Below are 27,015 nucleotides of genomic sequence, written 5' to 3'. Positions count from 1 at the left end.
TAGTGTGAATGGATTTAAGAATGCTTTGGACAAGCACTTAAGCATTGTAATCGGGTCTGATTTTTTGTGTCTTCAGTTTTTCTCCCTTCTCTCCTATAGGGTCCTTCAATTATAGTTGATGGGATCGATTTTAGTGTCCCTCCTGATCCTTTTTTTATACTAAATTAAACTAATTAAGAGAAGAAAAAGTAGAGTCACTATTTAAGCCATATAAACCGATAGATAACAAAATAATCAAATCTTTAACCGAAGTGAATGATAACATTTGATTATTGAATCCTGAAGAAAAGTTCCCAAGCATGTATTTAGATCCTTCTTACCGTTATGTAAAAAAAACCGGGATCGAAACAAAAAATCACAGAAATGTCACTGGCAAATTATCTGAAAGGTTATACCATTTAAATTTCAAAGAATTTAAGAATGAGACGAAATTAAAAGATTGAGATCGTCGTTTGGCAACACTTCATAGTGATAACTGCATGTTTGTGCCATGCCGCAGTGTGTCGGACTCTTTCTGAGACAGTTTTAGCCCGAATTTAAACCATAATTAAGTTATTCCACTTTTTTCTTCGTTATTTGTTCTTAAACTTGGTGGTGTGAAAAACTTATTTGCACATTACCTTAGCCCAGCCAAACTGTCTGTTTTGGACTGAAAAGTTTGCAAAGTGTTGAATGCAGTTCTGGCTAAAGTCCATTGACCAACTCAGAGGGTCAAATGTTTTTTTTCAAAGGGAAGTCTGTATAATGGGGTTTAACAGTATCAATAACTTCAACGAAGAAATTCCATTAACAGAACACAATCACTCAGTGGACCTCTTTAAATTGCCCACCAGTAAGAGATTTCGCTCAAAATTATATAAAAATTGTGTTGGATATTTCAAGAGAGCAACAATTAAAGTTACTCGCGCCAATTGAACTGCGCGCGAGCTGGGTACGGGTGCATTGAAGTAAAACACGCCCTATGTAAAGGCACTTGTTATTTTGATTTCTGTCTTGTTCAAAACGTATTGTGCAACAACATTCATGCCCATGTACAGTGCTGACTTCAAAGTCGCTGGAGTTAATGTGTGGATATTCCATGATGGCCTGATATGTTTGACTGACTAACTGCTCATCGATCAGATGAAAGTGGTAATAATACAAAAAAAATTGATAACGAACTTACGTTATGGTCTACATGTTTGTTTAATTGTTTGTCTATTGAACATTGCCGTTCGACCTAACAGTAATACTAATAGGCTTACCTACGTAGGCCTAGCTTGTGTATTTATGTAGGATAACAATATGTCTACGAATATGACTACGAATTAACAATAACATCTCATTACTCGCTTCACACAGAAATGATCAACGCTATTTGGACCAAGATAAAGTCAATTCAGTTGACTTTTACAAACCAAACACATTATACCGAAAATAGCTTTACTTATTCAATTTCATCAAGTTCAGCTCACCATGTCAAATTCATTTTTGATACACTGTAATATTCAGCCAACATCAGTGGTACTAGTTCCACGAATAAGAAAATAAAGTTCAGCGATTCGTCATCTTTCTGAAATATTTCTTGGCTGGGTAGAAATTCAATCAGGTTTTGTATAATTTCAACTTGATCCTTTATCTTCCTCTAGTCTTATGAGGAGTCCCCCCCCCCCCTTCTATTGAACTTCTGACATCAGGTAGCCTAGGCTAACCAGTGTTATGTAGGCCTACTATTTCAATTCAAATTTTTAGAAATGTATAACAGCAAATTGATTGCACAAATTAGTGTGAAATAAGTGTTTTGCACCCTTAAAGGTACTTATGTCTAACTAGGTCTTCTTTTTATGAGTAAGAACTCATGGATAAATAGACCTACATCATATTTTGACATTTTTTGAAACAGAAGAGAGGAAAATGCTTGTAACACAAAATCACTTGCATCTAGCTAGGGTAGAAGTTGTAGAATGCTTTGAACAATTCAAAACTATCAAAAAATTTCATCATAGACCATTGTGGTGCCATTTAAGATATATTTTGTACACTTACCAGAAATTCTTTGGATTATGAACACAGAGCATTTTCATTCCACAAGTTTAGTCAGCTGCAGATGTGTTCTTTTTTCTCTTTTTGCATAAAGAGTGTAAATTCATTTTACATTTTTTCAATGAACAGAACTATGTGAAGGCCTATCCCAGTTAACACACATCAACCTTGTTCTGTACAAAGAGTGAAGTTTGAAGTAGGTGAAACTTATAATTAAGAACAAATATGTATTTAATTCTAACCTTTTATATGCAAGATCAAAAATCTATCCTTTCTCTCCACAGAAAGCCTATCCCTGAAGAATGGCTCAGCAACAGCTGTGCTCCGATCCTTCGGAGGCCGTGGAGTTTTTTGGTCCAAAGGAGCTTTTCCTCAAGCCAATAGCCAAAATCAACATATCGGTCACTTTGCCACAGCTAAAGACAACAAGTAAAGCGATAAGTAATTGGGAGGTGATGGAGAAACTCAGACGAATGGTAAAACCGGACATTTTCCTCATGCTACGTGTTAGCAAGAGTTCCATGGAGTTCATCAGATTTGAGGCAGAAATAGAGACCCGTGGTCTCATCAAAGTATTCCTAGTGAGGCTCGACGGTAAAAGTATGAAATTGCAGGGCTTTCCGGAAGTACTCAAAGTTAGAGCTGCCGAAGCCAAATTAAACTTTCCAACCCGCCATGATTGGGATTCTTTCTTTAGAGACGCGACGAACATGAACGAATCGAACCCCGGTGAGAGACCCGATACGATACATGTGGAGAATTTACCGTGCAAATGGTTCGCCATAGACTCTGAACCTGACAAGCCAAGCGAACTTATTCTCCAGACAGCTTTTGCCAGTTTTGTGGGGGAGGTTAGGCGTGTAGACATTCCTATGCTAGATTCCTACCGCCATGAAGACCAAATCACTTGTGGCAATTTCAAAACTTTTACGTTTAGTAACAGTCTGACGTTTGATGCTTATGTGCAATTTATGGAATACATTGGGTTCGTCAAGGCTATGGATGCTCTTAAGGGCATGAAACTGATGAGGAAGATGAAAGAGGGGAAGGCTTATACTGCAGAAATCAAGGTATATTTTCTATTTTCAAAGTGACCATAAAGAGTGTTGTGTATGAAAACAATGTTATTATGTTATATTAAAATATGATTATTCAAGGAAGACCATATTAGCAAACCCCATATCAAGGGAAATGAACACTGCAGTTAAAAAAGGAAAGCGTTAAAGACTCAATCACAAGTGGCTCAGCAATATCGTATTTAGACTTTACTAAAGTCAATTTTTCATTTATAGCATGATATCTTTGAAATGAAAGCAAACTAGTTTCCTCTGAGAATCTGGTGTATGTAGAATGTTATGATTTCATTCCTCAAAAGAAAATTGTCAAGAGTAAAGATCTATTCTTTGGTCTTGCTCTGTATCTAGGTGGACTTTGATCGCACCAAACACCTTAGCAATAAGAGTATCAGGAAGAGAGAACGAGAGAGGCAACGTCTCATCCAGTTAGAGAAGGAGCGGGCTGAACAAAAGATGAAAGAGAAAGAAGAGGAAGACAGGAAAAGAGAAGAAGAAAGGTTAGTATAATCCATGGCTGGTCCCAAAGTGCTTTACCATGTATTCTATGCAAAGGAATGCAAGGGAGAAAGAAAGGTTAGTATTATCCGAGGCTGGTCCCAAGGGGTTTACCAAGGTAAACTATATGAAGGAATGCAAGGGAAAAAGGGAAGGGTTAGTATAATCCATGGCTGGTCCCAAAGTGCTTTACCATGTATTCTATGCGAAGGAATGCAAGGAGAATGAAAGGTTAGTATTATCTGAGGCTGGTCCCAAGGGGTTTACCAAGGTAACTATATGAAGGAATGCAAGGGAGAAAGGGAAGGGTTAGTATAATCCATGGCTGGTCCCAAAGTGCTTTACCATGTATTCTATGCAAAGGAATGCAAGGAGAATGAAATGTTAGTATTATCCGAGGCTGGTCCCAAGGGGTTTACCAAGGTAACTATATGAAGGAATGCAAGGGAGAAAGGGAAGGGTTAGTATAATCCATGGCTGGTCCCAAAGTGCTTTACCATGTATTCTATGCGAAGGAATGCAAGGAGAATGAAAGGTTAGTATTATCCGAGGCTGGTCCCAAGGGGTTTACCAAGGTAACTATATGAAGGAATGCAAGGGAGAAAGGGAAGGGTTAGTATAATCCATGGCTGGTCCCAAAGTGCTTTACCATGTATTCTATGCGAAGGAATGCAAGGAGAAAGAAAGGTTAGTATTATCGGAGGCTGGTCCCAAGGGGTTTACCAAGGTAACTTTGTGAAGGAATGCAAGGGAAAAAGGGAAGGGTTAGTATAATCCATGGCTGGTCCCAAAGTGCTTTACCATGTATTCTATGCGAAGGAATGCAAGGAGAAAGAAAGGTTAGTATTATCCGAGGCTGGTCCCAAGGGGTTTACCAAGGTAACTATGTGAAGGAATGCAAGGGAAAAAGGGAAGGGTTAGTATAATCCATGGCTGGTCCCAAAGTGCTTTACCATGTAATCTATGCGAAGGAATGCAAGGAGAAAGAAAGGTTAGTATTATCCGAGGCTGGTCCGAATATAAGTATGCTCAGAATTGACATTTTAATTTGTTTACCCTACTGCAGACTCCCTACATGGGAGTCGGCTTTAACGTACCCAGGGCATCAACTCCCCCCCCCCTACCCTAAGGGGTTTACCAAGGTAAACTATATGAAGGAATGCAAGGGAAAAAGGGAAGGGTTAGTATAATCCATGGCTGGTCCCAAAGTGCTTTACCATGTATTCTATGCGAAGGAATGCAAGGAGAAAGAAAGGTTAGTATTATCCGAGGCTGGTCCCAAGGGGTTTACCAAGGTAACTATGTGAAGGAATGCAAGGGAAAAAGGGAAGGGTTAGTATAATCCATGGCTGGTCCCAAAGTGCTTTACCATGTATTCTATGCAAAGGAATGCAAGGAGAAAGAAAGGTTAGTATTATCCGAGGCTGGTCCCAAGGGGTTTACCAAGGTAACTATGTGAAGGAATGCAAGGGAGAAAGGGAAGGGTTAGTATAATCCATTGCTGGTCCCAAAGTGCTTTACCATGTATTCTATGCGAAGGAATGCAAGGGAGAAAGAAAGGTTAGTATTATCCGAGGCTGGTCCCAAGGGGTTTACCAAGGTAACTATATGAAGGAATGCAAGGGAGAAAGGGAAGGGTTAGTATAATCCATGGCTGGTCCCAAGGTGCTTTACCAAGGTAACTATGCAAAAGGAGAAAGGGAAGGGTTTGATTGGAGCAGATGCAGGCAGACTGACCCAGAATGTTTATAAATGGTAGTTATTCTTCTTATCCTTTTTGTTTTTGTGAGAGTTCATAGGTCAAGTTAGCTCCACCAAAGGTAAAAGAGGTTTCCACTTCTGCCTGCCCTTGGTAACAAAGTTTCCAAAACATTAACTTGAGCCAACTGGTTATAACTTTTAATGCCGGTGCAGATAGACAGGAGATAAAACAGTTCTTTGCCCAGTTTGTGGAAATGAGATGTAGTTTCTTCAGAAAATTGGGCTACTCTAATGTTGATATGGAGGGTCATTATCACTTGGGTCGATTGGTCACAGTTGTTGCCATAAAATGACAATAAATTTATCCCCTAAAATTACAAACAGGAAACAGAAGGAACTAGAGGAACTGGAGAGGAAGCGTAAAAAGCAGGACCGATTGACGAGGAAAAAGCAGAGGCAACAGGTGAGGGAAGAGAGAAGGAGGACGAAACGAGAACAGAAGAGAATGCAGCGGAAGATTGCGATGGAAGAGAGAAAGTTAATCGTTGCTCAAAGGAAACTTGAATCGATAAGGCTGCTGACGGAACTTTTCCTCAGAGCAAAGGTAAGTCAAGTTGAAACTCAAGTCTAGTCAAAAGTCTCAAGTCAAAGATCAAGTGAATAATTCTGTTAAATTGGAAGGTTAAACGGTTTCTTCAATTCAATCAACAGAAACTGATAGGTGGGGAGGTATCTTAATATTGGCCTTCTGTAGATATATATAGCCTAGTGGTTAGGATGTCCACGTACAGAATGGGGGGTCCAGGTTAGAATCCCGGTGGAGGCTGGAAGTTTCTTCACTGTTTTTGATTTTCCAACTCATTACGATTTTCAATTATATATATATATAAATATATATATAGATATATATATCGATTATAGGTTTCAGAATAGCATGTGCTATGAAAAGTACCATACCTTATTTTGTGTGTGTTATGTTGCTATTGAATTAATGCCTTCATATGGTTCATTACACAAAATTGGTTTATAAATAATAGGCAAGTGCTAGAGACCCTTGTTAGCTTTGCAGTGAATAAAACCACAAGATAATAACTTATAAAGAGTTATTTTTGGGGTGGGGGTCTTGAACAGGCTGTGGTGAGGGGGACGGGAGGAGGGAGGACTCCTAGCATTTATGGTAGGTTGTTATCCCTAATGAACTTTTTGAGTTTGTTTTTCAGTAACATGTTTCGGTTTTATCTCATACCTGCAGCTTGAAAAGCAACATCAGGACTTGCAACAGAGGATCCTAGAGTTGGAGAGAGAAAAGGAGAGGCAACTGGAGGAGGAAGAACGGAAGAAAGGTATCGAAAAGAGAAAACTAAAGGAGTCAGAGTCAAAGAAAGCCAGACAATTGAAACGAAAGGAAGTCAGATTGAGGCGTCGGCTCTTACGAAACTGGAAGCAAACTCAGGGAAACAGCAAAGACAGAAGTGACAGGAGACAGATGCGATCGGCCATCGTGAAGGCGGAGGAGGAAGTCACAGATTCCCCACCGACAAAACTCCAAAGCGTCGTCGCAAGCATACCTCGTTATTGGACACCTCAGGAATATTTTTACTGGATGCAAGAACATTATCCGTATCACTGGTAGTAATTCATGGATGTTGTCTCACAGACTGGATGGTCTTGTCATCTTCCTCAGTTTGCATTGGATGTACTCAGAAGATCTGTAGAGTCACAAGCCCAGGAAATCACATGTACACCCTTCTCTCCCCCTCCCCCTTCCCCTTCAGCTCAACAGTTGCATTAATTGTCAAGTTCGAGACTCAATTTGAATTGAACCACTTAACAATTTTTGCGAGATAGAAGAAAATAAGTCTCACATTTCTTGAGAAGATTACTTCTTACATTATCTATAGCCAAGTTTGATAGTTATTGAAAGGATCCCTGGGCTTATATCATATTGAAGGCATAAAGTCCATAGCAACAGCTTCTTGCCAGTGGTGTTTAAATCTTTCATGTGTGCTATCTTGAGACAGTTTTCCTCTGTTGGATTTTCTGCTATGTCATTGAATTTTAAATCAGTGAAACATACAGAGGCAGGAGTTTCCAGTTAATACATCTTGAGGTATGTGAGAGGAACGAAAAGATTGTGATATGAAAGCAAGGTTGGCTGATGAACTTGTAAATTCTAGGAAGTATTTGCAGAGTTATATAAATGAACCCTAGCTCATGCGGTCAAGCCGTGCAGTAGATAGTACTAGTTGGTGTGTTCTTGGGAGGATAGAGCTGTTGATATATATATATACAGGAATTGTGTGGTCACACCTCATTCATAAGAGGATACTGTTTTGATAGTGTGGCTAGAAATGGGAAATTTAGCCAGCGATGTCAGGATTACAAGTGTTGATCCCTATGCGACTGCTCCTCATGTCGAGGGCGGGGGAAGGGGATGGGAGGGGGTTGTCAGTTTGAAGTTATTAAAACAATGTATTAATTGACCACAACGCTGCAGATTAGCTGAAGTTTAACAATGGGCTGTAAGCCAGTCATGAGATGGCGTGTGTGTGACCACTGGTTGCATCTTCATCACGGACTGACTGCAGGTTAGCCACAGGCTGCAGCATGCCATGTTGGCTTTTTACTGCAGGTTTACCACTGGCTGCATATGTACCATCGGGCTTAGGCTGCAGGTTAACCACTGGTTGTATATGGACCACCAGGCTTAGGCTGCAGGTTAACCACTGGCTGTATATGGACCATCGGGCTTAGGCTGCAGGTTAACCACTGGCTGTATATGGACCATTGGGCTTAGGCTGCAGGTTTGCCACTGGCTGTTAATTATCCATTGGAGTGCAGGTTGGATTATGGCTAGAGGTTCACTAGTGATAGCAATTTTGTGATATTTTAGTGATTTTAGTGATTATTTTAGTGATAGCCATATGCTGCAGGTTTGATTGTCTTACTGTCATTTGGACAACAGCTGCTGGTTAGTATCTGGCTGTAGATGGGACAATATCTGCAGGTTGGCAACTTCTTTTAGACCAGAATGAATCGCAGACGTTCCATCTCGTGTGAACATCATAACACTTTTATCTCTGTGGGATATCACTTTCAACTAATCTGATATTAAAACAGTTTTATTTTATGACACCAATACTGAAATGTTTGCCAAAGAAACTTATTCTGTTGTGTTTTGTTGTTTTTTTTCCTCCTTTTTTTTTGTAAGCCAAAAATCCTAATTACACCGTTGTTTGAAAGCGAGATACCCATAAAAATTATTCCCGTTCCAGAAGACTTTAGGAAGTGGTAAACGGGATAAACTACCTCCCCCTAAACACCATGTTATCTTTTATCATAAATATACCTCACTTAAAGTTTGCCGAAAGTTTTGATTCTAGCAACAGCAATTTTGAGATAAAAATACATTGGACTCTCAAAAGTCAAATCAACTGGCAGTTCAGTGGCAGTATGAATTAAAAGTATGTTGACATCTGAAAGATTCAAGTAAACAATCCATGTGTCAGTTTTCAAACCATTCCATCAGTAGCTTGCAAGTTTCAAGTTTTCGAAGACTGTTGTCGTGACATCTTAGACTACCCACTGTGATCCACTTCCTAGAGCCATGGCAGATTTATCTGGCAAACTTTGACCTTGAAAATCACCACTTTCTAGGTTAAGGGTGAGAAGATGTTCCTGATTAAAAGGGTCCCTGGAAATGTCCCCGGGTTTAGTGCTCTGTCCTGGGAATATTTCCGAATTTGTAAAAAGGGTTGGGGAGGTGGGTGGCATTGGGTGAGTGACAGGGAGGTGTGAGGCAATATTGGCACTGTGACTGTATAAACCAAATAGATAAACACATGTTGACATTTTCACAACAGAACTTTGTAGACAAAGTGAGATACAAACCATTTCCAATTTGGTCGTGATTCTTTACATATTTATTTTAATTTTGCTAAAGCAAGAAAACCCTCCACCTGCTAGATGAATAAAAATTCTCGGTACATTTTTTGAAAGCATTTTCACATTTCAATTAAACTCCACCCACTGATATCAGATGCTTAACCATTATCTTTCTCTGTGAAAGCTGAAAATTGGAAACTTTCAGTGATTCCACCACTCTGTTCAGAGGCAGATACTTGGATGTAAATGTAGCTGAGGGTAGGGTCGTGATAGGTAGAAAATTAAGTATTAAACAGACTAAATAGCAGAATAGAAATTTAACAACAAGTTTAATCATTCCCCCTCCCTCCCTGGTTTCTTTCTTTATCATCTATGAAACACACAGATGCTAAATATCCAAAACAGATACATATATTACATTACATCCAAATCAAACCTCCAAAAACTTCATTAGATCTGTCACCTTGGATATCTACAAACAGCTGCAAAATGGAAACAAACAAGAAGCTAAGAATATCACTTTTGAGAAATCACCATTTTATTGACTTCATTATAATAAATGCGAGGCACCTTATCCATTTGCAATAAATTCAATTTTCCCAAAACTACAAATCATACACAGTATCACTTAGAGAGACCATCAGCTGAATTGGTCCTCTATGCATAAATCACTGTAAGCAATGAATATTCATTTTAATAGGGTAAATTAAAGTACATTTTGAACAGAAAGATGCTTTTTTTTTTTTTAAATATAAAGAAATGAAGTGACTTGCTATAGCCATTGCTATAAAGATAGCAGATGGAATGTAGGCATCAATTTAGGGCCAACAAAACATCCTGCTGCCACCACCTTGAGAGCTATTTGAAAATTCCATAACCCCCTCCCCCCCACCCCCAAGCAAATAAAGAGAAATATTGCCTAGTAAGGTGCTAACCTTCAAAATTTGGTTTACAACCTATGTAATATAGATATATTTAAAATTCGGACGAAAGAATTATACATTTGTAAAGGTTGGAAAATGAGTGGTGTCTAGAAAATACCTGAAAACTGACACCAATGAGCAAAAGTAATTCTAACATGCATATTCAACTGACAAGAATTTTATCTGAAAATTGTTCAAGTCACAAGTTTCCTTTTTTCCTGTTTTTTTTTTTTTTTTTGGTTTTTGTTTATATGAATATATATATTTGTTTGTAATAACTGAAGAGTTAGCTCTGATGGTTTACTATTAGATCACACCAAAACAAAAAAACCCCATCAAAATATCTCTCTCTCCTTTGGTGATTAACAAATCATGTTCCCTCAAAACCTATAAAACCATCTCGTATTGAAGGAGATTATAGAATAAATTCAACAAAGCAGTACACACAGGGAATTCCTTAAATTTCTTTCTCTTTGAAATGTTTATATTCCTAAAGAGTAACCTTCTCTTTAGCGTGCAAATAAAAAGACTTTACTTTCCAACAAAAGGTTTTCAAGGCCCTAGACTAGAACCGCTTCAAAGAGGTCGCATATGGCCACCACTGGCCCGAAAGATATTCTATTATGAGCAATTTCTTGAAAGAGAACAAGGTGTAGAATAAATCAAGTATTAACAAATATCCAGGCTTTCAGAATGAACGTAACTTATGCATAATAAACATTGAAGATATACTGGGAAATGAATGACTAGATTAAAGAACAACAATGTTTGATGAACAAAATGAATAATTCTCATAAGTAGCATTCCTTTAAAATCATAAAGATGTATGGACAGTTAAACTTGACATTTTCCTGTTGGGTTTCGTAGTGCGATGGCAACCATCTGGCAACCATGTGCGATGGCAACCATGATGGCAACCATGCCTAATTCCCTTGAAGAGTAGATGTGTATCCTCAATGATCTACAACTTCAGGTTATACCTCACAATTCTTTTTCACAAACAGAAATCCTCCACCAATTTAACTTTCTTCATAACATTTTCTTTTGGAAGTATTTACATATTTAGCTTGGTTGCATGGAATAAAGCACCCCTGACCTGTTAATTATTTATTTGAGTTTCTTACAATATTTATCCCTTGATTAAATACCACCACCAGAATCCCTACTTATATCTTCGTGTGTTTTTTTTAAATTGATACAAAACCAACTTTTTGGGTCAAAACTGCCAAAGTTGTGGCTAAATTTAGCAAGGCACTTGTATCACTACTGGTTCCCCAATACGACGACTACAACCAGGAAGAAGCATGAGTTTGCATTTCACATTGACTGGCAATGCTTATATTAAAAAGTGCAACACTTAAAAAGTCAACATCTCAGAAAGAGCAAATGATACTAAGAGGAAATAGATTCTGAACTTAAACAGGCATGCAGTTTTCCAAAAAGATATGTTCACCAAGGAGAAAAGGTAAAAAAATGTAACTTTTGAAATGATTTTTTACTAATCAATTACAAACCTAGCAAGGATTCAAAATGAAGGAAAACAAGTTGAAATATGTAACCAAGTCCACCATTTTTGGGATATATCCAATAAGGAACATAAACTTACCAACAATATATATATATATATATATAATATATATATGATGTCACTAAACCAGAACTAGTATTGTTCGACACAGGTGACAAATGCCTACAGTGGAATTACCGGTTTTGAACCTCTGGATATACAACCAGCGTCCATAGCCTAGTGGTTAGTGTGTCCGCATATAAAGCAGGAGGCCTGGGTTCGAATCCCGGTGGAGGCTGGAAGTTTTTTCACTGTTCTGGATTTTTCAACTCACTACGATTTCAATATAAATGTACCAATAGACATATACACATGCAGATATGCATCTAGGAATCAATAGCAATTAACCAGCCCTTGTACAACTGAAAACCAAGTGACCTGGGTAAATATCTCTCATATGGACAGTTGCACATACTATAAAGCTAGCTCACAAAACTCTTAAATGTATAAGAACTAAAACGCATCTCACATTATCCATCACATGCTTTTATAAACACTATTTTTTAATTTTGTTCTTTTTCTCTTTTCTTTTTCTTGGTTGGTTATTTTTCATGAACCCCTTTTCCCCTGTCACTGTTGCAATCAAATGCTTTTACAATTTTGTAAAGATAAAAAGTTTCCACCTCCTTGGAAAATGTTTTGAAATCCAATGAAAAAACTGTAAAACAAGAGCTACAATTCTTAAAATGAAACAGGCTTAAAACCAACACCTTTTTAAAATGTGACGGTTTTGTATAAACCAAAACAAAGCAAAATCTAAAGATGGCGACAGTTTTCGCCCAAAATTTACTGTTGCAATTCAGTTTACTTACTGGATCATCCCCCTGATCAAAGATGAGGTGCTATTTCTTATCTCAATGATTGACCGTTACAAAAATTAACACTTTCTCCCACCTCAAAATATTATGCAGGGTTATAAAAAATTGGTCAATTTCATTTTTTTTTTACTCAGAAAGAAAAAGAAGAGAAAATTTACTTTCCAATCCAAACTTTTACATTTGTCAACATATACATGAATTTCTTCGCATGAAGAAACTTAAAAGGAAAAAAGATAAAATGGATACTGTAAATATCGACCACTGTAAACAATCATAATGAAAAAAAATCCAGCATGCATCAGGAAATTAAATTTTGGAAATAAATGGATCTTTTGTCAATTTTTTTTTCTTCTTTTCAACATATTTTCTGATGGCAAAAAGAAAAACAGGAAAATAAAGCAAAAATTTTACAAGCACTCCACCCATATCTCATATATTTCTCTTTGTCATTTTGTTTTTTAAAGAAACCTTACTCTCTTTCTCTCCCCTCCCCCTTATATATAGAAGGGAAAAAGAAATGTAGTTGAATGAATAAAACATCAAAATTAAAACAAAACATAGGATATGTGGTGCCACAGACCCACTCATCTTAATTCTGAATAGGACGTATTGCTTTTGGTGAGACGGGGTCCGCGATTACCATGGCGATAACCCTGGCGATAACCATACACCATCGTGATCCTTATATCCATCACATCCGATCTTTGTCATCACTTGTCAGAAAATGATTTGTAACAAACAATGTTTTTTGGACTCCCAACTCCAGTATCCTGCCATGCGCAAAAAGCATGCGTTTCTTTATATACTTACAGAATCACTTTTGTCGACACACCTCCATCGATCCTGGATAAAACACTCTTCTTTTACAACTTTTGAAACATTTTTTGGCATTTTCTGGCATACCCTAATCAAACAGGTCACCACAAGGCCTTTTTCTTGTCTTTTTTTTCTCTCTCTCTCAAGTCAAAGATAAAAAACATGTGAAATTAGTTCAAAATTAGGATGTCCTAACTGCCTGAAAACTGCACTGAAGATAACCAACCTATCCTTCTGGGTCGATGTTACGTACTCGATGTTAAAACAGGCGATTAAACTGTTCACTCTTGACCAATGAGGTTGACTGGAAGACCGAATAATTCTACACGTAACTCAAAAATGTCACCAATCTCCGTTCCGATCTGTTGAACAGCTCTTCCAGCTGTATACCTACGGGAATTGCTTCCACCTTTAACAAACGGGATCACATTTCACACAAGAGTTTAGTTTCCTATCCATCTCCTAAGCCACTTTCCTCTCTAAGGATGAATCAGGGGGACGTTGTACCACCAATGGCTCCCTTGAGGTTGCCAGAGGTTTCTTCCTCCTCCTCCTTGTCAGGATCGACAGATTCGTGGCCCGCACTCCGTACATTTTCTTCACCGATCGGTGGCTATGAAGAGAGAAATAGCATAAAAATTTTCTAAAAAAGTTTTGACAAATGGATGCCACGTTTTAGAATTTAGATCCGTATGATGTGAAATCCTACCGAAAAACTGCATTCAATGGACAGGGTTCGAAGGTTAACCAGAGGAACAAATTTAAAAGTTTGAAAAGTATCACAGACCATGAGAAATAACTTTCATTAGCACAGGAGATTACCATCAACTTTATTCTCAAAGTAATTCCACACATTCTGCACATCTTTACACGAGGAGAAAATCTTCAAACTTAGCAGAGCTTAAAAGCCGTTACCTGCCGATTTTTTTTTTTTTAAAGACCGAGTTTGCGCTGAACAACACATGCAAACATTGTTAGTTTTCTGATTTTGAAGCGCCTCCCAATATAACAAACATAAGAAAATAGAAACCTGGAATGTGTGTGTGGCTCAGTTCAACTTTTTACTGGCTAGCATCAAGAACCATTTATATGTAATGTGTGTGCGTGGCTGGGATCAACTTTGTACTGGCTAGCATCAAGAACCATTCATATGTAATGTGTGTGCGTGGCTGGGATCAACTTTGTACTGGCTAGCATCAAGAACCATTTATATGTAATGTGTGTGTGTGTGGCTGGGATCAACTTTGTACTGGCTAGCATCAAGAACCATTTATATGTAATGTGTGTGCGTGGCTGGGATCAACTTTGCACTGGCTAGCATCAAGAACCATTTATATGTAATGTGTGTGTGTGTGGCTCGGATCAACTTTGTACTGGCTAGCATCAAGAACCATTTATATGTAATTGTGTGTGTGTGGCTCGGATCAACTTTGTACTGGCTAGCATCAAGAACCATTCATATTTAATGTGTGAGTGTGTGTGGCTCGGATCAACTTTGCACTGGCTAGCATCAAGAACCATTTATATGTAATGTGTGTGTGGCTCGGATCAACTTTGCACTGGCTAGCATCAAGAACCATTTATATGTAATGTGTGTGTGTGGCTGGGATCAACTTTGTACTGGCTAGCGTCAAGAACCATTTATATGTAATGTGTGTGTGTGGCTGGGATCAATTTTGTACTGGCTAGCGTCAAGAACCATTTATGTAATGTGTGTGTGTGTGTGTGCGGCTTTGTACTAGCTAGCATCAAGAACCATTTATATGTAATGTGTGTGTGTGGCTGGGATCAACTTTGTACTGGCTAGCATCAAATAGCATTATTATGTAATGTGTGTGTGGCTCGGATCAACTTTGTACTGGCTAGCATCAAGAACCATTCATATGTAATGTCTGTGTGTGGCTGGCATCAACTTTGTACTGGCTTGCATCAAGAACCATTTATATGTAATGTGTGTGTGTGTGGCTGGGATCAACTTTGTACTGGCTAGCATCAAAAACCATTTATATGTAATGTGTGTGTGTGGCTGGGATCAACTTTGTACTGGCTAGCATCAAGAACCATTTATATGTAATGTGTGTGTGTGGCTGGGTTCAACTTTGTACTGGCTAGCATCAAAAACCATTTATATGTAATGTGTGTGTGTGGCTCGGATCAACTTTGTACTGGCTAGCATCAAGAACCATTTATATGTAATGTGTGTGTGTGTGGCTGGGTTCAACTTTGTACTGGCTAGCATCAAGAACCATTTATATGTAATGTGTGTGTGTGTGGCTGGGATCAACTTTGTACTGGTTAGCATCAAGAACCATTTATATGTATTGTGTGTGTGTGGCTCGGATCAACTTTGTACTGGCTAGCATCAAGAACCATTCATATGTAATGTGTGTGTGTGTGGCTCGGATCAACTTTGTACTGGCTAGCATCAAGAACCATTTATATGTAATGTGTGTGTGTGTGGCTGGGATCAACTTTGTACTGGTTAGCATCAAGAACCATTTATATGTATTGTGTGTGTGTGGCTGGGATCAACTTTGTACTGGCTAGCATCAAACAGCATTATTATGTAATTAAGATTACTTACCAGTACTCTAAAGTCTTCCAGTGTGTTGTATTTCTCTAGCGCCTTCTCCAGCTCAGGCTCCACCTTCACCTCCCTCCGGCGTGAATACCTCAAGTAAGCCCAGAATTTCTCCAAGCCGTACAACTGATCTAGAATGACACAGATCACACAGACAAGAAATGATGACTTTTACCGTGAAAACAAGTCCGACAAATTTTTATACAATTTTTATAAATCAACAACACATACCCACTGTCTGTGTACACACCCCTCACAAAATTGTAGGAAAATGCCTCTCTATCAAAGGATCGACGACGACGAAAATCAAATTATGGTGACCGTAGAACATGACCTGGTAAACACTGTGGGAAGAGGGAGGGATGGGGATGTAGGCAATGAAGTTGTTGTGTGACGAGGCTTACACACTAAATGTATCTATTGGAACATCAGCTGTATTGCAAACTGATTTTTGCATTAAACCATAAATAATGTAGCCTATCAAAGGTGGCTTCAGTCCACCCCCCCCACTCTCCCCCCTCGCCTGCTCACACTGCCAATTCCGTGACTTACTTGCGTTGTAATCTCGCAATGTCTCTGTCTGGAAGTCGTTGAAGATATCCATACGGAACTTTTTCTCCAGCCCGTAGCTGAAGAATCTGAAGAGACATTCTAAGCCGTATCGGTAACCGTGTTTGCTGTCCTCTAGTGCTAGATTACGGAACTCTTGGTACATCTTCTTGTTGAAGTTAGTCCGGAGGAAGAATGACCAGAACCTAAAGAGCGTATTCATCTCTTGCGATTTGCCGACACCCAGCTTCTTGCGTTCTGAAGGAAGGAAGCAATGTGTAACGTTTGTCTCAATCCTACTCAAAGACAAAAGTGTTTCTGAATTGGCATTACAACACCTGCCATCTTCGCTAATTTCATAGATATATATACATAACATATATATTCCTCGTCCATCAGTCGAAAAACAAATTTCATACGCTGGACTTATCTTAAGTCTTGACAAACATTTATCTTACATGTTCTTGATTTTTTTGCCCTGGAATCTGTGGTGCAGTAAGATTTACAACAACTACTAAAATTCTGCAGTTCTTTGTAATACATGTGATTTTTTTATGTCACATTTAATTTAGAGGTAGATCCTGCTAAGATCTAAACAACTATATATATATATATATATATACACACATAAGCATTTAGGAGATAATCAGTCTACAAAATTGTTCTGCTTTTCCCTGATTGAACTGATCTGAATCAAAGCTTACCTTTCAGGCACTTGTGGTGAAATTTATGATAAGCTTGCTGTGTGAAATTGTTCTCCTTCAGCAGCTCGTGCGATGGATGTTCAAACTTGGGAATGTGTTGAGGTGTCCCATATGGAGTACCGGCGCTGCCCACGGAGGCCAACTCTGACAAGGAACTTGAAACAAAAGCAGCACGGATTCAGTTACATCATTAATTGCAGAGAGATTTAATCAATGCGATGGAGATGGAATCTGAGACCACTTCCAATCATAAATGCCAGCCTACATGTCACCGTCCAGGTGCGTGTGTGTGTGCACTTGTTTTGTATTCTGACCAAGGACTTTAAGAAAAGAATTCCAGGTCCTCGGATGTGATTTCTAAAGAATCACCACGCCCTCTGAAGAATTCTATTGTTATGGGGTATTGTTAAGTTTAGGGTACGTGGATTTCAATGGAAAAAACAATGGGGTCCTCGGTCTGAATGTAAAACACACCTGTGTGTACCACAAACCTCCATAGCAACACTTCTACCGCACACACATTAATGTACAAATCTACAGGTTATTTGTCATACAGTCTCTTGTGTGCATCACATCACGAGAGCCTGGAACACTCAAACACTGGACTTGGGAATCCCGAGACGGGTTCGACACCCCAGGTCACACCTATCAAAATCAAAATGGAGAAACTTACCCAGTGGATGGATTTCTGGACCTTGCATGGTGCTCGCGTGAGTCCATCACCCAACCAACGTGGCTCTCGATCGGTGGGTTCTCACTGTGTTTAGTCTTTCTCTTTCGAGGTGTCTGATAAAGAAGACAGACAGGGAAAATGGATAAACAACATACGGTAGAATTAACATTCCAAATGAAAGCAGGTCTGTTTAATGATGCCAACCAATGCAAAGAGTATTATTACTGCTATTTCTTTAAGTTTATTATTTGCTGAAATCAAAACTTCCAGTCACTCAGTGACTGCTTTCTAAGGCACCATATACAAAATCAGTTATGCGGAACCTAGTGCCAAGAATAGCGCTATTGTTGATCGGAAGGCACTGGGTGAATAATGGTCAATTGCTTTATCTGCCGCGGCCGGACGATGATCCTTTCATGTTACCTTGTAATCCCTTTTTAACTTTCTTCCACAAGTTGGGTCGATATCGACCCAAATAATCTTTGAATTTAAAAAAAAATATTACTCAGCCATCTTACATCCTACAACATTCATTTAGGTATTGAAATGTAGCTAAGACCATACGTTTGTGTATAAAACAAATAAAAAGGGGGGTAACTGTGATTTTGTTTTAGTGGGTGGGGCTCAAAGGTCAATCTGAAAATGACGTAATTTGGCTAAAAATCGATGTTCGCTTCATAAAAATCGTGACAGAAAATAAGAGTTGAACAAACCCCACCATTATATTTGGTATAAACCCTAACATGTTTTGAACATATTCTGAGCATTTCAGGAATATATCTATAGAGAGTTCTGAGAAAAATGCAAATGACCTTGAAATTTCCTGTAATTTGACACCAAAATCGTCCAAATCCATTCATTTTTGATAAAATTCTCATTCCCGAACGCTTCAACCTACGTACATGTTTTTTTTTCTTATTTTAGATATTTAGGCCACTGTCTTATTTGTAATTGATAGTTATGGCATAGCGCCCTCGCATTCCTTTGTAAGTCGATAGCAACCGCCGCTCTTGCGTAATACTGTGTCACTGAGTGTTTAGTGTACAGCCCAATGTACTTTTACGCACTGTGCACTTTCAAATAGGGCGTGGCTGCACACAGCGTCCCCAAATTTACGGCCCAATAGGCCCTTGAGATGTGGGACGATTGGTCAGATACCGATACAATTGATGATGAGGTCCAGGACCTTCTGGTCGAACCAGTTTATCAAGGTTCGGTCCTTTTGAGGATCCAGAAATTGTAAGTTCAATAGCGTTGTTTACAAAAAAGGCTAGGCTAGGCCTAACGTTAAGCTGTAATTGTAGAAAGTAAACAAAGTAAACAACATTTGTACTAAATGAAATCAGTCATAACTCTGTCAATCCTCAACAGATTTCAGAAAATATGGTATCATCTGAAAGAGCAACCCCAGAAGAACCTTTATCATACAATTTGAAGTCAATTTTGAAGTCATTAGTGATTTTATTGTATTTTGGTGTTTTCCAATTAAAACAAAAGTGCGTCCTAATTTGCATATTATACTTTGCATATATTTTGCATTTTTTATAAAATTATCAATTCCAAATATTGTTCCCTATTGATCTAAATCAACTTCCTAATAGAGAAGTTGTCCCTAACCTTTACAGCCAGCCCTAACAAGATAAGTGCCCCCATACCCTAATTGTTTTCCCCACCCCCCGTCTGGAAAAGAACAAAGGTTTATACGTGGCGGGCCTACGTGATCAGGACTGAATGACAAGTGAAGAAGTTGTGCTGCCACAATATGCAAATCTCTGCATATATTGAAAGCCATTTTTATACGTGCAGTGTAACTGTGAACAAGATTTTAATGTTAGGTTTCCACTTCTGCATACGTGTGATATTCGATGAGATTTTTCCAGCCTTTAACATGTATTACAGTTATTACTAGTGCCGTGAAACAAATGTTAACTAACGAAATCCCAAAAGAGCTTACAATTTTCCGGCCAAAATTTTCCTACGCTACTAGCACTGCGATTACGAATGACAAGTGCAAAAGTTGTGCTGATACAACTCTTTCCCGCATTTACTAGTATTGATAACGATGTTCGTACTGTCAGTGGAACTTTCCACAAATTACTAACGTTATGTTTCTACTACTGAATAGCCTACATATGGTATTTGTTTCAATTTTAACAGCCTTTAACATGTTTTGAAGATCGCCTTAATGCAGTCAAACAAATACTACCGTACCGAATCCCGAAAGTGATAACAATGTCCACAGCCAAGTTTTCCCACCAGATTCTGGTCGAAGTCGATCATCCTCGAAAACAAGAACGTTTCTTTCCCTTGTATTGTGTAACTGGTTTGCATTTGTTATTCGCCATAACATTTGTTATGCTTGTCAACTCATTTTTCGATCAAAGATTTGTTTTATTTATACTAACTTGTTCCGTCATTTTTTTCCTCGTTGTTTTAATGCTCACGTTGAAATGCTCCACAGGGCAGACCAAAGTATGAACGAACAAGGGGCGGTACAGAGACACCCGTCTGCCCATGTAAAACTTTAAAGTCCGTCTTATCAAATGTCAATTAACGTGGGCAAATGTAGGTCCTAATAGTCTAGTTTTATAGAAGTAAGAGTTAACCCCCCAATTTAGGAATTTCCAACGAAGCAAACATACTTTCTCAACATTTCCTACACCACCAGAACTTCAAACAATCGTTCTTTTATAAACCAATGCAGTATTAATTGAACAGCTATAGATCTCTAGATAGACATGGTCCTGCAACAATGTGAGGTAGATCAAAGTCTTTTAATCTCTTTTGAATAATCCGAGGTGACTGTTTATAGCAGGGGATGCCTAGGCTTCATCGAATAGATGAAGAAATTACATAGATCGGCGTCACATCAAAAGGCATTTAAAACGGCCTCGTTGCAATTCGTTTGTCACTTGATTCCTGTACTCCGTCGCAAAACATATTTAGCTCTCTTATGCTCAAATAACTACAAACATGTCCGACCTCATAACAGATGCGCTGGAGTCGTGGAAAGGATTGTCCGAAGCAGAATTCAGGTGAACTAAAGCCGAATTCTGAAGCAAGGGCAATGTGGTGAGGCAAACTTTACAAAGTTTGAATTGTCGATATTCATATATTTTCTCTTCATAAATTTCTAACACTATTTATTTCCTGAGTTGTTTCATTTCAATTCATTTGGCATATATACTGTTTCTAATTTCCTTGTTCAAACAGCTCATCATTTCTCTTCATAAATTTCTAACAGTATTTATTTCCTGAGTTTTCAATTTCAACTCATTGGGCATATATACCGTTTCTAATTTCCTTGTACAAACAGCTCATCATTTTTGGAGTTACAATAACATTTTCAAACGATTCATTTAAAATAAAAGTGTGTGGTTATTACAGCATTTCCACTGTTCATTCAGAATTGCCAAGTTCAGGAACTTTTAGCTGTTGTATCGCCCAAGGATAACGTAGATAGAGGTGTGCATAAGTTTTTCTGCTGGGGGGGGGGGGGGATTTGTGACAGTATTCCCCATCTTGTATATGCCCCTGACCAAATAAATGCACGGGTGTCCCACTGTCCCCGATACCCACTCAACTAATTACTTCCCACTTCTAGCATGTTTGCTTCTTTCTTTTTTAAGTTGATTCATAAATGACATTTTTTTGGAAGACTTGGTGTTAATTTTTTTAAGAACTTGTTGACTTTATATTTCATTTTCAAGGCTACCAACAATATCCATCACGGTTGCTCTGAGAGGCCCTACTAACAAGTGCAACATAGCTGCGCATGTCAATGACATGCTTCCACTACTTCAAAAGCGAGTGGAAGAGGGTACTAAGTTTCTGGAAGTCGTATCAGATGGTGGACCGGACTTAAACCCCAACCACCTGATAAACCAGATATATTTGGCTCGCCTCTTCAAGAAAACCAATCTAACAATGTATGGTTGTAACCACCTATTGTCCTTGTGTCACTCAGCACTCAACCCAATTGAATATTTACAGGCCCCCCTTACTCATGCTTTGGTAGGTGTTTAATTGACAGATACAGTTGGAGGAGACTCAAAGCCACTATGCAAACGGGGAGGACTGACCGAGGATCAGAAGTTTGAGAAAGAGAAGAAAGTTTTTGATCATGCGATGGAGCAAGTGGCTTCCTACTGGAAGAATGTAACTTACTGTTCTTTGAAATGTTGCTCTCATGTCGTTCTCTATGACCCAGAAACATCTGCCGAATAAGCAGACTCTGAGGTTGTGTGCGAATCTGTCAGTGGACCAGCCTATAAGCTGGAGGAGTCCCCAAGGGTTAAAAAGGAACTACAATTCATTTCCAATCACCTCGATAGAAGAGTGGGAACTTTGATTTTGACCAAATGTAATGGACCTTGTGAGCGTTGCTCTGATGTAAGTGACAGAGAGATTGAGGACGTCCTTAAACAATTTCCATCACCACCACCATCAAGCTAGCTTGAAGGACATTTCATGGAGGCGGTTAAAGCCCCAAGAGACCCAGACTGATGCCTCATGTGATGGACGACAACATAGGGAAGAGTGGACAATGCTTCCAACTACATGTTCACCTCTAAAGCCAACAGGGATACACACAAAAGACTTTCATCCATCAAGGAAAGAAGAGAGAAAAGGCATCTCCCCCCCCCCCCATCATTTGGTTATATTGTAATATTATCTTCAGGGAATGTTTTAACTTTTGAGTACTTTTGGTATCAACATCTGTTCTATATCTGGCATCCCAGTAACTTACAGAAGTAACCCCAGACAACAATTTCTCAAAGGGAGGGGGGGGGGTGAGAACTCCTCCCCATGTTGGCACACTTTCTTTCATACCCAGTTACCCTGCATGAAGTTAAATATTAAATGTATTCATTACTTGTTATTTATTATATTGTTTGCATTGCCAGAAGTGTTGCCTGAAAATTTCTTTTAATCGTTCATATTGTTGCTCAATGAAAATCTCTGTATCTATAATTTAAGTATATATAAGAATATTAACCAGTGCTCAGTGTACTGTCTGCTGTTATGCCTTCAATGGGCTAGGCTTACTCGGTTTGGGCTAAACCTATTTCAAAATAACTGCTTTAGTTAATGACTGAACTAAGAGCAAGACTAAACCTCAAGTCGACCTAGCCAAGGCCTTGGGCCGAACTCATTTCTGCTGAAAATGTTAAATATAATAGTTGATACCTTTCAGGACTGAAGTCGTAATGAATGATTTGGTAACACTCAAAAGTTAGTCGGAATAATCAGTTAGGTCTGCGCCTACGTTGAAAATCTGTCCATCTTTTAGGCTTGTTTAAAAACGTTAGAGCTAAGATTTACCATCAGCCCATCCGTACTCAAGTTTTAATCATTTTATAGCTAAAGCCTCTATTGAGTCGTGGTCAAGGTATGTTCCGAAAATCATATTCATATACCTGTGACCTAGCTCCTACCTCAAGTCTTCAGATGTGATATATATTTGGCTAGGCTAACACCATTAAAAGGAACCAAATTTTTGTATCAAAGTAAATAAAATGCTTTATTTGTGGGTGGATATACCATCATTTTGTTAGAAAAATTGAAGGCAAGTGACTTTCAAAATAGTATTGGTTTGTACAAACTCCTTTCTTTGAGCATCGAATGGTCCAACGAGAACGTTACAGTCCGTGTGTTGTGTGTATAATGTTGATCAACCATTTCTGAGGTTACTTGAAAGTAAACATAACGATTCCATTGTTAAAATTTCGATCATCCGCTCGCGGCCTGAGCGCTGTCATTACTGTCTTGAATGCAGACTAAGTACTACTGTTTGCCGAAGGCAGTCGGCTTAGCAGTGGTGATGGGCTCTGCCTTGGATTAATCTGACCACAGGAAGATGGTAACGCTGCAGTCGGACGGCAGGGTATTGCTAAGTGAGGAAGACGCAAAATTTCGCATAGCTGATATTGTACATGGTGCCTAACCCAAATCAACGTTTTGATTCTCACAACCCATCTGAATGACAGCAGGTTTGTAAACCATTCTCACCTTGTTGTCGACTGGTTTGGGTTCCTTCATGACTGGATAGAACCTGGGTGAATCCACAGAGTCCTTTCCACGAGGTGTCTTTGGCGTCTTCTGACGGAGGCTCTGTTTGGCACCATCGGGTATAACGGCGGGTAGAGTGTGCCCAGCTGGTGTCTCCACTTGACCTGTCACACAAAGGTAGAGAGTGTCACACAAAGGTAGAGAGTGTTACTCAAAGACATTGTGTTACACAAATGTAGAGAGTGTCACACAAAGGTAGAGAGTGTCACACAAAGGTAGAGAGTTCACACAAAGGTAGAGGATGTCACACAAATGTAGAGAGTGTCACACAAAGGTAGAGAGTGTCACACAACGGTAGAGAGTTCACACAAAGGTAGAGGATGTCACACAAAGGTAGAGAGTGTCACACAAAGGAAGAGGATGTCACACAAAGGTAGAGAGTGTCACACAAAGGTAGAGAGTGTCACACAAAGGTAGAGAGTGTCACACAAAGGTAGAGAGTGTCACACAAAGGTAGAGAGCGTTACACAAAGTGTTACACAAAGAGTGTTACACAAATACATTGGATTACACCAGGCTTGTTCCTTCAGAATCATCTTTGATGTTTTTAAGTCTTTGTTCAAATCTGTATTCAAGTCTGAAAAACCTAGGATTTCCCAAAAATAATATGACAAAAGTTTAACGGTTCACGACGACAGTAAACCTACTGCGTATTGAACAACTATCTCCCTACTCTGAGCTAGGCAGATCTGCTGTGACACTGTTGAAGGCATTTCATGAAACTCATCAGCCTACTGCATATTGAACAACAACCCCCCTACTCTGGGCTAGGCAGATCTGCTGTGACACTGTTGAAGGCATTTCATGAAACTGCATATTGATCATCAATCAGACAAAAGCAAGCACACTTTTTCCATTTGTTTTGTTACGGACCAACAGTTCATCTACAATCCTCTCTTTCTCTTAATCGGAAGCACAGCAAACACAATTGGTTGAATAAACATTCCTGTAGCAGCAATATTTCATATTTATGATACAAGAATTGAGACCTTACCGACAACTGGTAAGCCAGATGGGAACTCTTCCTCCTCCTCCTCCTCCTTAGGTAAGGTAGGCGGGGCAGGAGGAACCTCCTTTCTCTCCTTGCTTGTCAAACTTGGAGTCAGACTGCAAAATTCCTCTGTTGTGATGGTCTTGATCTTATTGTAAGATGGTTCCATCTCCAGCTGAGGGTGCAAAGATACCAACGACTCATTATTTCTTAACAATTGAAAAAAATTGAAAAGAAAAAAAGGCTATACCAATTAAGAATTTTCAAAGCATTTTAATATTAAACTCAAATTTCAAAAGAAGGATTTTTTACCCTCTGACATTCTTATTTTTGGTTTCTCTGCCAAATGCTTCACAAATTATAGCATCACCAGAATGAGGGTCTGAAACCAGTTTATAAGACTACAGTGGTAGGGTTCTGCCACACTGGATTCCCACAAATAGTAACCTTGATGAGATGGTTTTAATGAATATGTTAACGCTTTTCAACAGACATGCTAATATGTTACATAGTTACTATGCTGCTATAAGCTAAATCTCTCCACACAACAGTGGTTACCTCCCAGAGGTCCAGCTCGTAGTAGTATAAGCCATCGTTGATGATCTTGGACAAGTCCGTGGTAATCTTGGATCTGGACTCATGGTACCCCCGTTCTGTCCCCACCGGGATGTTTCTTGGTCGCGGGAGGCGTCTGGGTTACGATGATGATGTTGTTTATTTCGTGGTCCGCCATTTCGTAGTCATCGTCTGAATCATCGTCCGACCTGTAAGCATCACATGGAAAGAAGATTACGTCTCGATTAAATAAATGGCGTTTTCTTACTCTGAAAATCGGTGAGTTTCCTTGTACATTATGTAACTCTTTATTTACACTGGTATTCCAAACTCCAACAAAGAGTAATTCTAATTGAAAATGGTCTGAATTTGAAGAAGATTTCCTCAAAGTTTTCCCCATTAGGGTGTCAATCGTATCTCGCCTACTGAAATGCACCTATAGCTCTGAGGTGGATCTGTAACTAATGTTAATCCAATCCTTTGTATTTTGCATTATTATTATTATTATTAGCATCATTTCTTTAAACTTTGGTCTAATAACATCAAACCATGCTTCAATTGACCGCCCTGTTGATTACACAGTAAGACACCTTTCTGAGCTAAGCATAACTTACCATTCTGAGAAGGTGTTCTTGCGGCCAGTTATTTCAGTGAGTTCCTCGTCAAACTGGAAGTCAAGTTCTTCTGGCTCTCCTCTGAAGTCGTCATCTTGGGCTCCTTCTTTGGTATTGGCCTGAGCGGGAACATCCTGTAGACGATAATCGCCGCTAATATTGTTAAATATTCATTTTCCACTGGAGAGGCAATCACTATCATATCATAAAAGGGATTGCATAATTAATATATGAATAAACATGAATAAACATGAATAAACATGAATAAACATAATGTAATAGGAAGGAGGGAGAATCAATTAACAAAAGCACAAATACAGCAGCAGGATTCAGGGTTTTGGTTTACATCTTACGAGAACCTATGATAAGACGCAATTCAAGGGGTCTTTATTTCATCTGCGAGAGGTTATTTGCGAGAGGGTACTTAGAAACAAAATCTCGGAAATTACCCTTGATTTTGATGTGGAGTTGCGATGTCTTCTTTTCACCTCTGTCCAGATGCCCGGTTCCTTCTCTGGCAAACTACTCGACAGCCCAGAGGCCCCTGTCGGGATATCCGAGTTGTCAAAACTACCCCCCGTGCTCTTGTACGAGTCTTCGATCGCAGCTGTGATCAGCTCACCGTTACTGACGTCATCCATGGGTGTTGGAGATACAGGAGCGGATTCTGGTGACCAAACAGAAAGAACAGCGTCATTATTTGCTGAAGATGGGAACCCTGGATTATGACTGGAAATCTATGTCCGCTCTTGGGAAGTCACAACCACAGTAATCAATTATATAACTGATAATACGCTGTCAATCAACAGTAGCCTCATGGTGTCTGGCTTTAATACCTAACTTATCTGTTCTGATACAGTTAGTCTAATCCTCACACCAGTAATTGGTGCGACGTAACATCCAAGATAATGGAGTATTCCTCTAGTCCAACAACCACATGGTCACTAGCCTGACATATTATGGGCAATAACAA

At 39.0% G+C, this 27,015-nt stretch overlaps 2 protein-coding genes across 3 annotated transcripts in view; one reads left to right on the top strand and one right to left on the bottom strand.

Moving 5' to 3' along the window:
- Nucleotides 1–971: 971 nt before the first annotated feature.
- LOC139979347 (A-kinase anchor protein 17A-like) lies at nt 972–8,461 on the top strand. 2 transcript variants are annotated; one of them, XR_011797135.1, is made up of 6 exons: nt 972–1,131; nt 2,307–3,092; nt 3,447–3,595; nt 5,679–5,898; nt 6,547–8,055; nt 8,099–8,461. XR_011797135.1 is itself a non-coding variant. In XM_071990049.1 (5 exons), exons 2-5 carry the CDS (start codon nt 2,325–2,327, stop codon nt 6,925–6,927), a joined length of 1,518 nt encoding a protein of 505 aa, XP_071846150.1. In that variant the 5' UTR covers nt 972–1,131; nt 2,307–2,324; the 3' UTR covers nt 6,928–8,461. The 2 variants fall into 2 exon arrangements, 1 of the variants encoding a protein (XP_071846150.1); XM_071990049.1 differs by having other exon boundaries at nt 6,547–8,461.
- Nucleotides 8,462–9,695: 1,234 nt separating this feature from the next.
- Nucleotides 9,696–27,015, bottom strand: part of LOC139980064 (la-related protein 1B-like) — a 35,592-nt gene continuing 18,272 nt past the window's right edge. The window contains 11 exon segments of the mRNA XM_071991430.1: nt 9,696–13,916; nt 15,888–16,015; nt 16,437–16,691; nt 17,138–17,292; nt 17,811–17,923; nt 23,823–23,986; nt 24,877–25,048; nt 25,432–25,521; nt 25,523–25,637; nt 26,043–26,176; nt 26,492–26,709. Of these exon segments, the coding sequence (XP_071847531.1) occupies nt 13,794–13,916; nt 15,888–16,015; nt 16,437–16,691; nt 17,138–17,292; nt 17,811–17,923; nt 23,823–23,986; nt 24,877–25,048; nt 25,432–25,521; nt 25,523–25,637; nt 26,043–26,176; nt 26,492–26,709 (1,667 nt within the window). The 3' untranslated portion in view covers nt 9,696–13,793.

Source organism: Apostichopus japonicus, chromosome 14, assembly GCF_037975245.1.
Source record: "Apostichopus japonicus isolate 1M-3 chromosome 14, ASM3797524v1, whole genome shotgun sequence".
Taxonomy (NCBI): Eukaryota; Metazoa; Echinodermata; class Holothuroidea; order Aspidochirotida; family Stichopodidae; genus Apostichopus; species Apostichopus japonicus.
The sequence above is the reverse complement of the archived record's forward strand: the minus strand, read 5'-3'. Positions and strand labels throughout refer to the sequence as shown.

Excerpts from the sequence above, each read along its gene's own strand:
- LOC139979347 (XM_071990049.1), top strand. The coding sequence starts at position 2,325 with ATGGCTCAGCAACAGCTGTGCTCCGATCCTTCGGAGGCCGTGGAGTTT. Across the intron at positions 3,093-3,446 it reads CTTATACTGCAGAAATCAAG|GTGGACTTTGATCGCACCAA; the intron begins GTATATTTTCTA and ends CTCTGTATCTAG. Across the intron at positions 3,596-5,678 it reads AGGAAAAGAGAAGAAGAAAG|GAAACAGAAGGAACTAGAGG; the intron begins GTTAGTATAATC and ends AATTACAAACAG.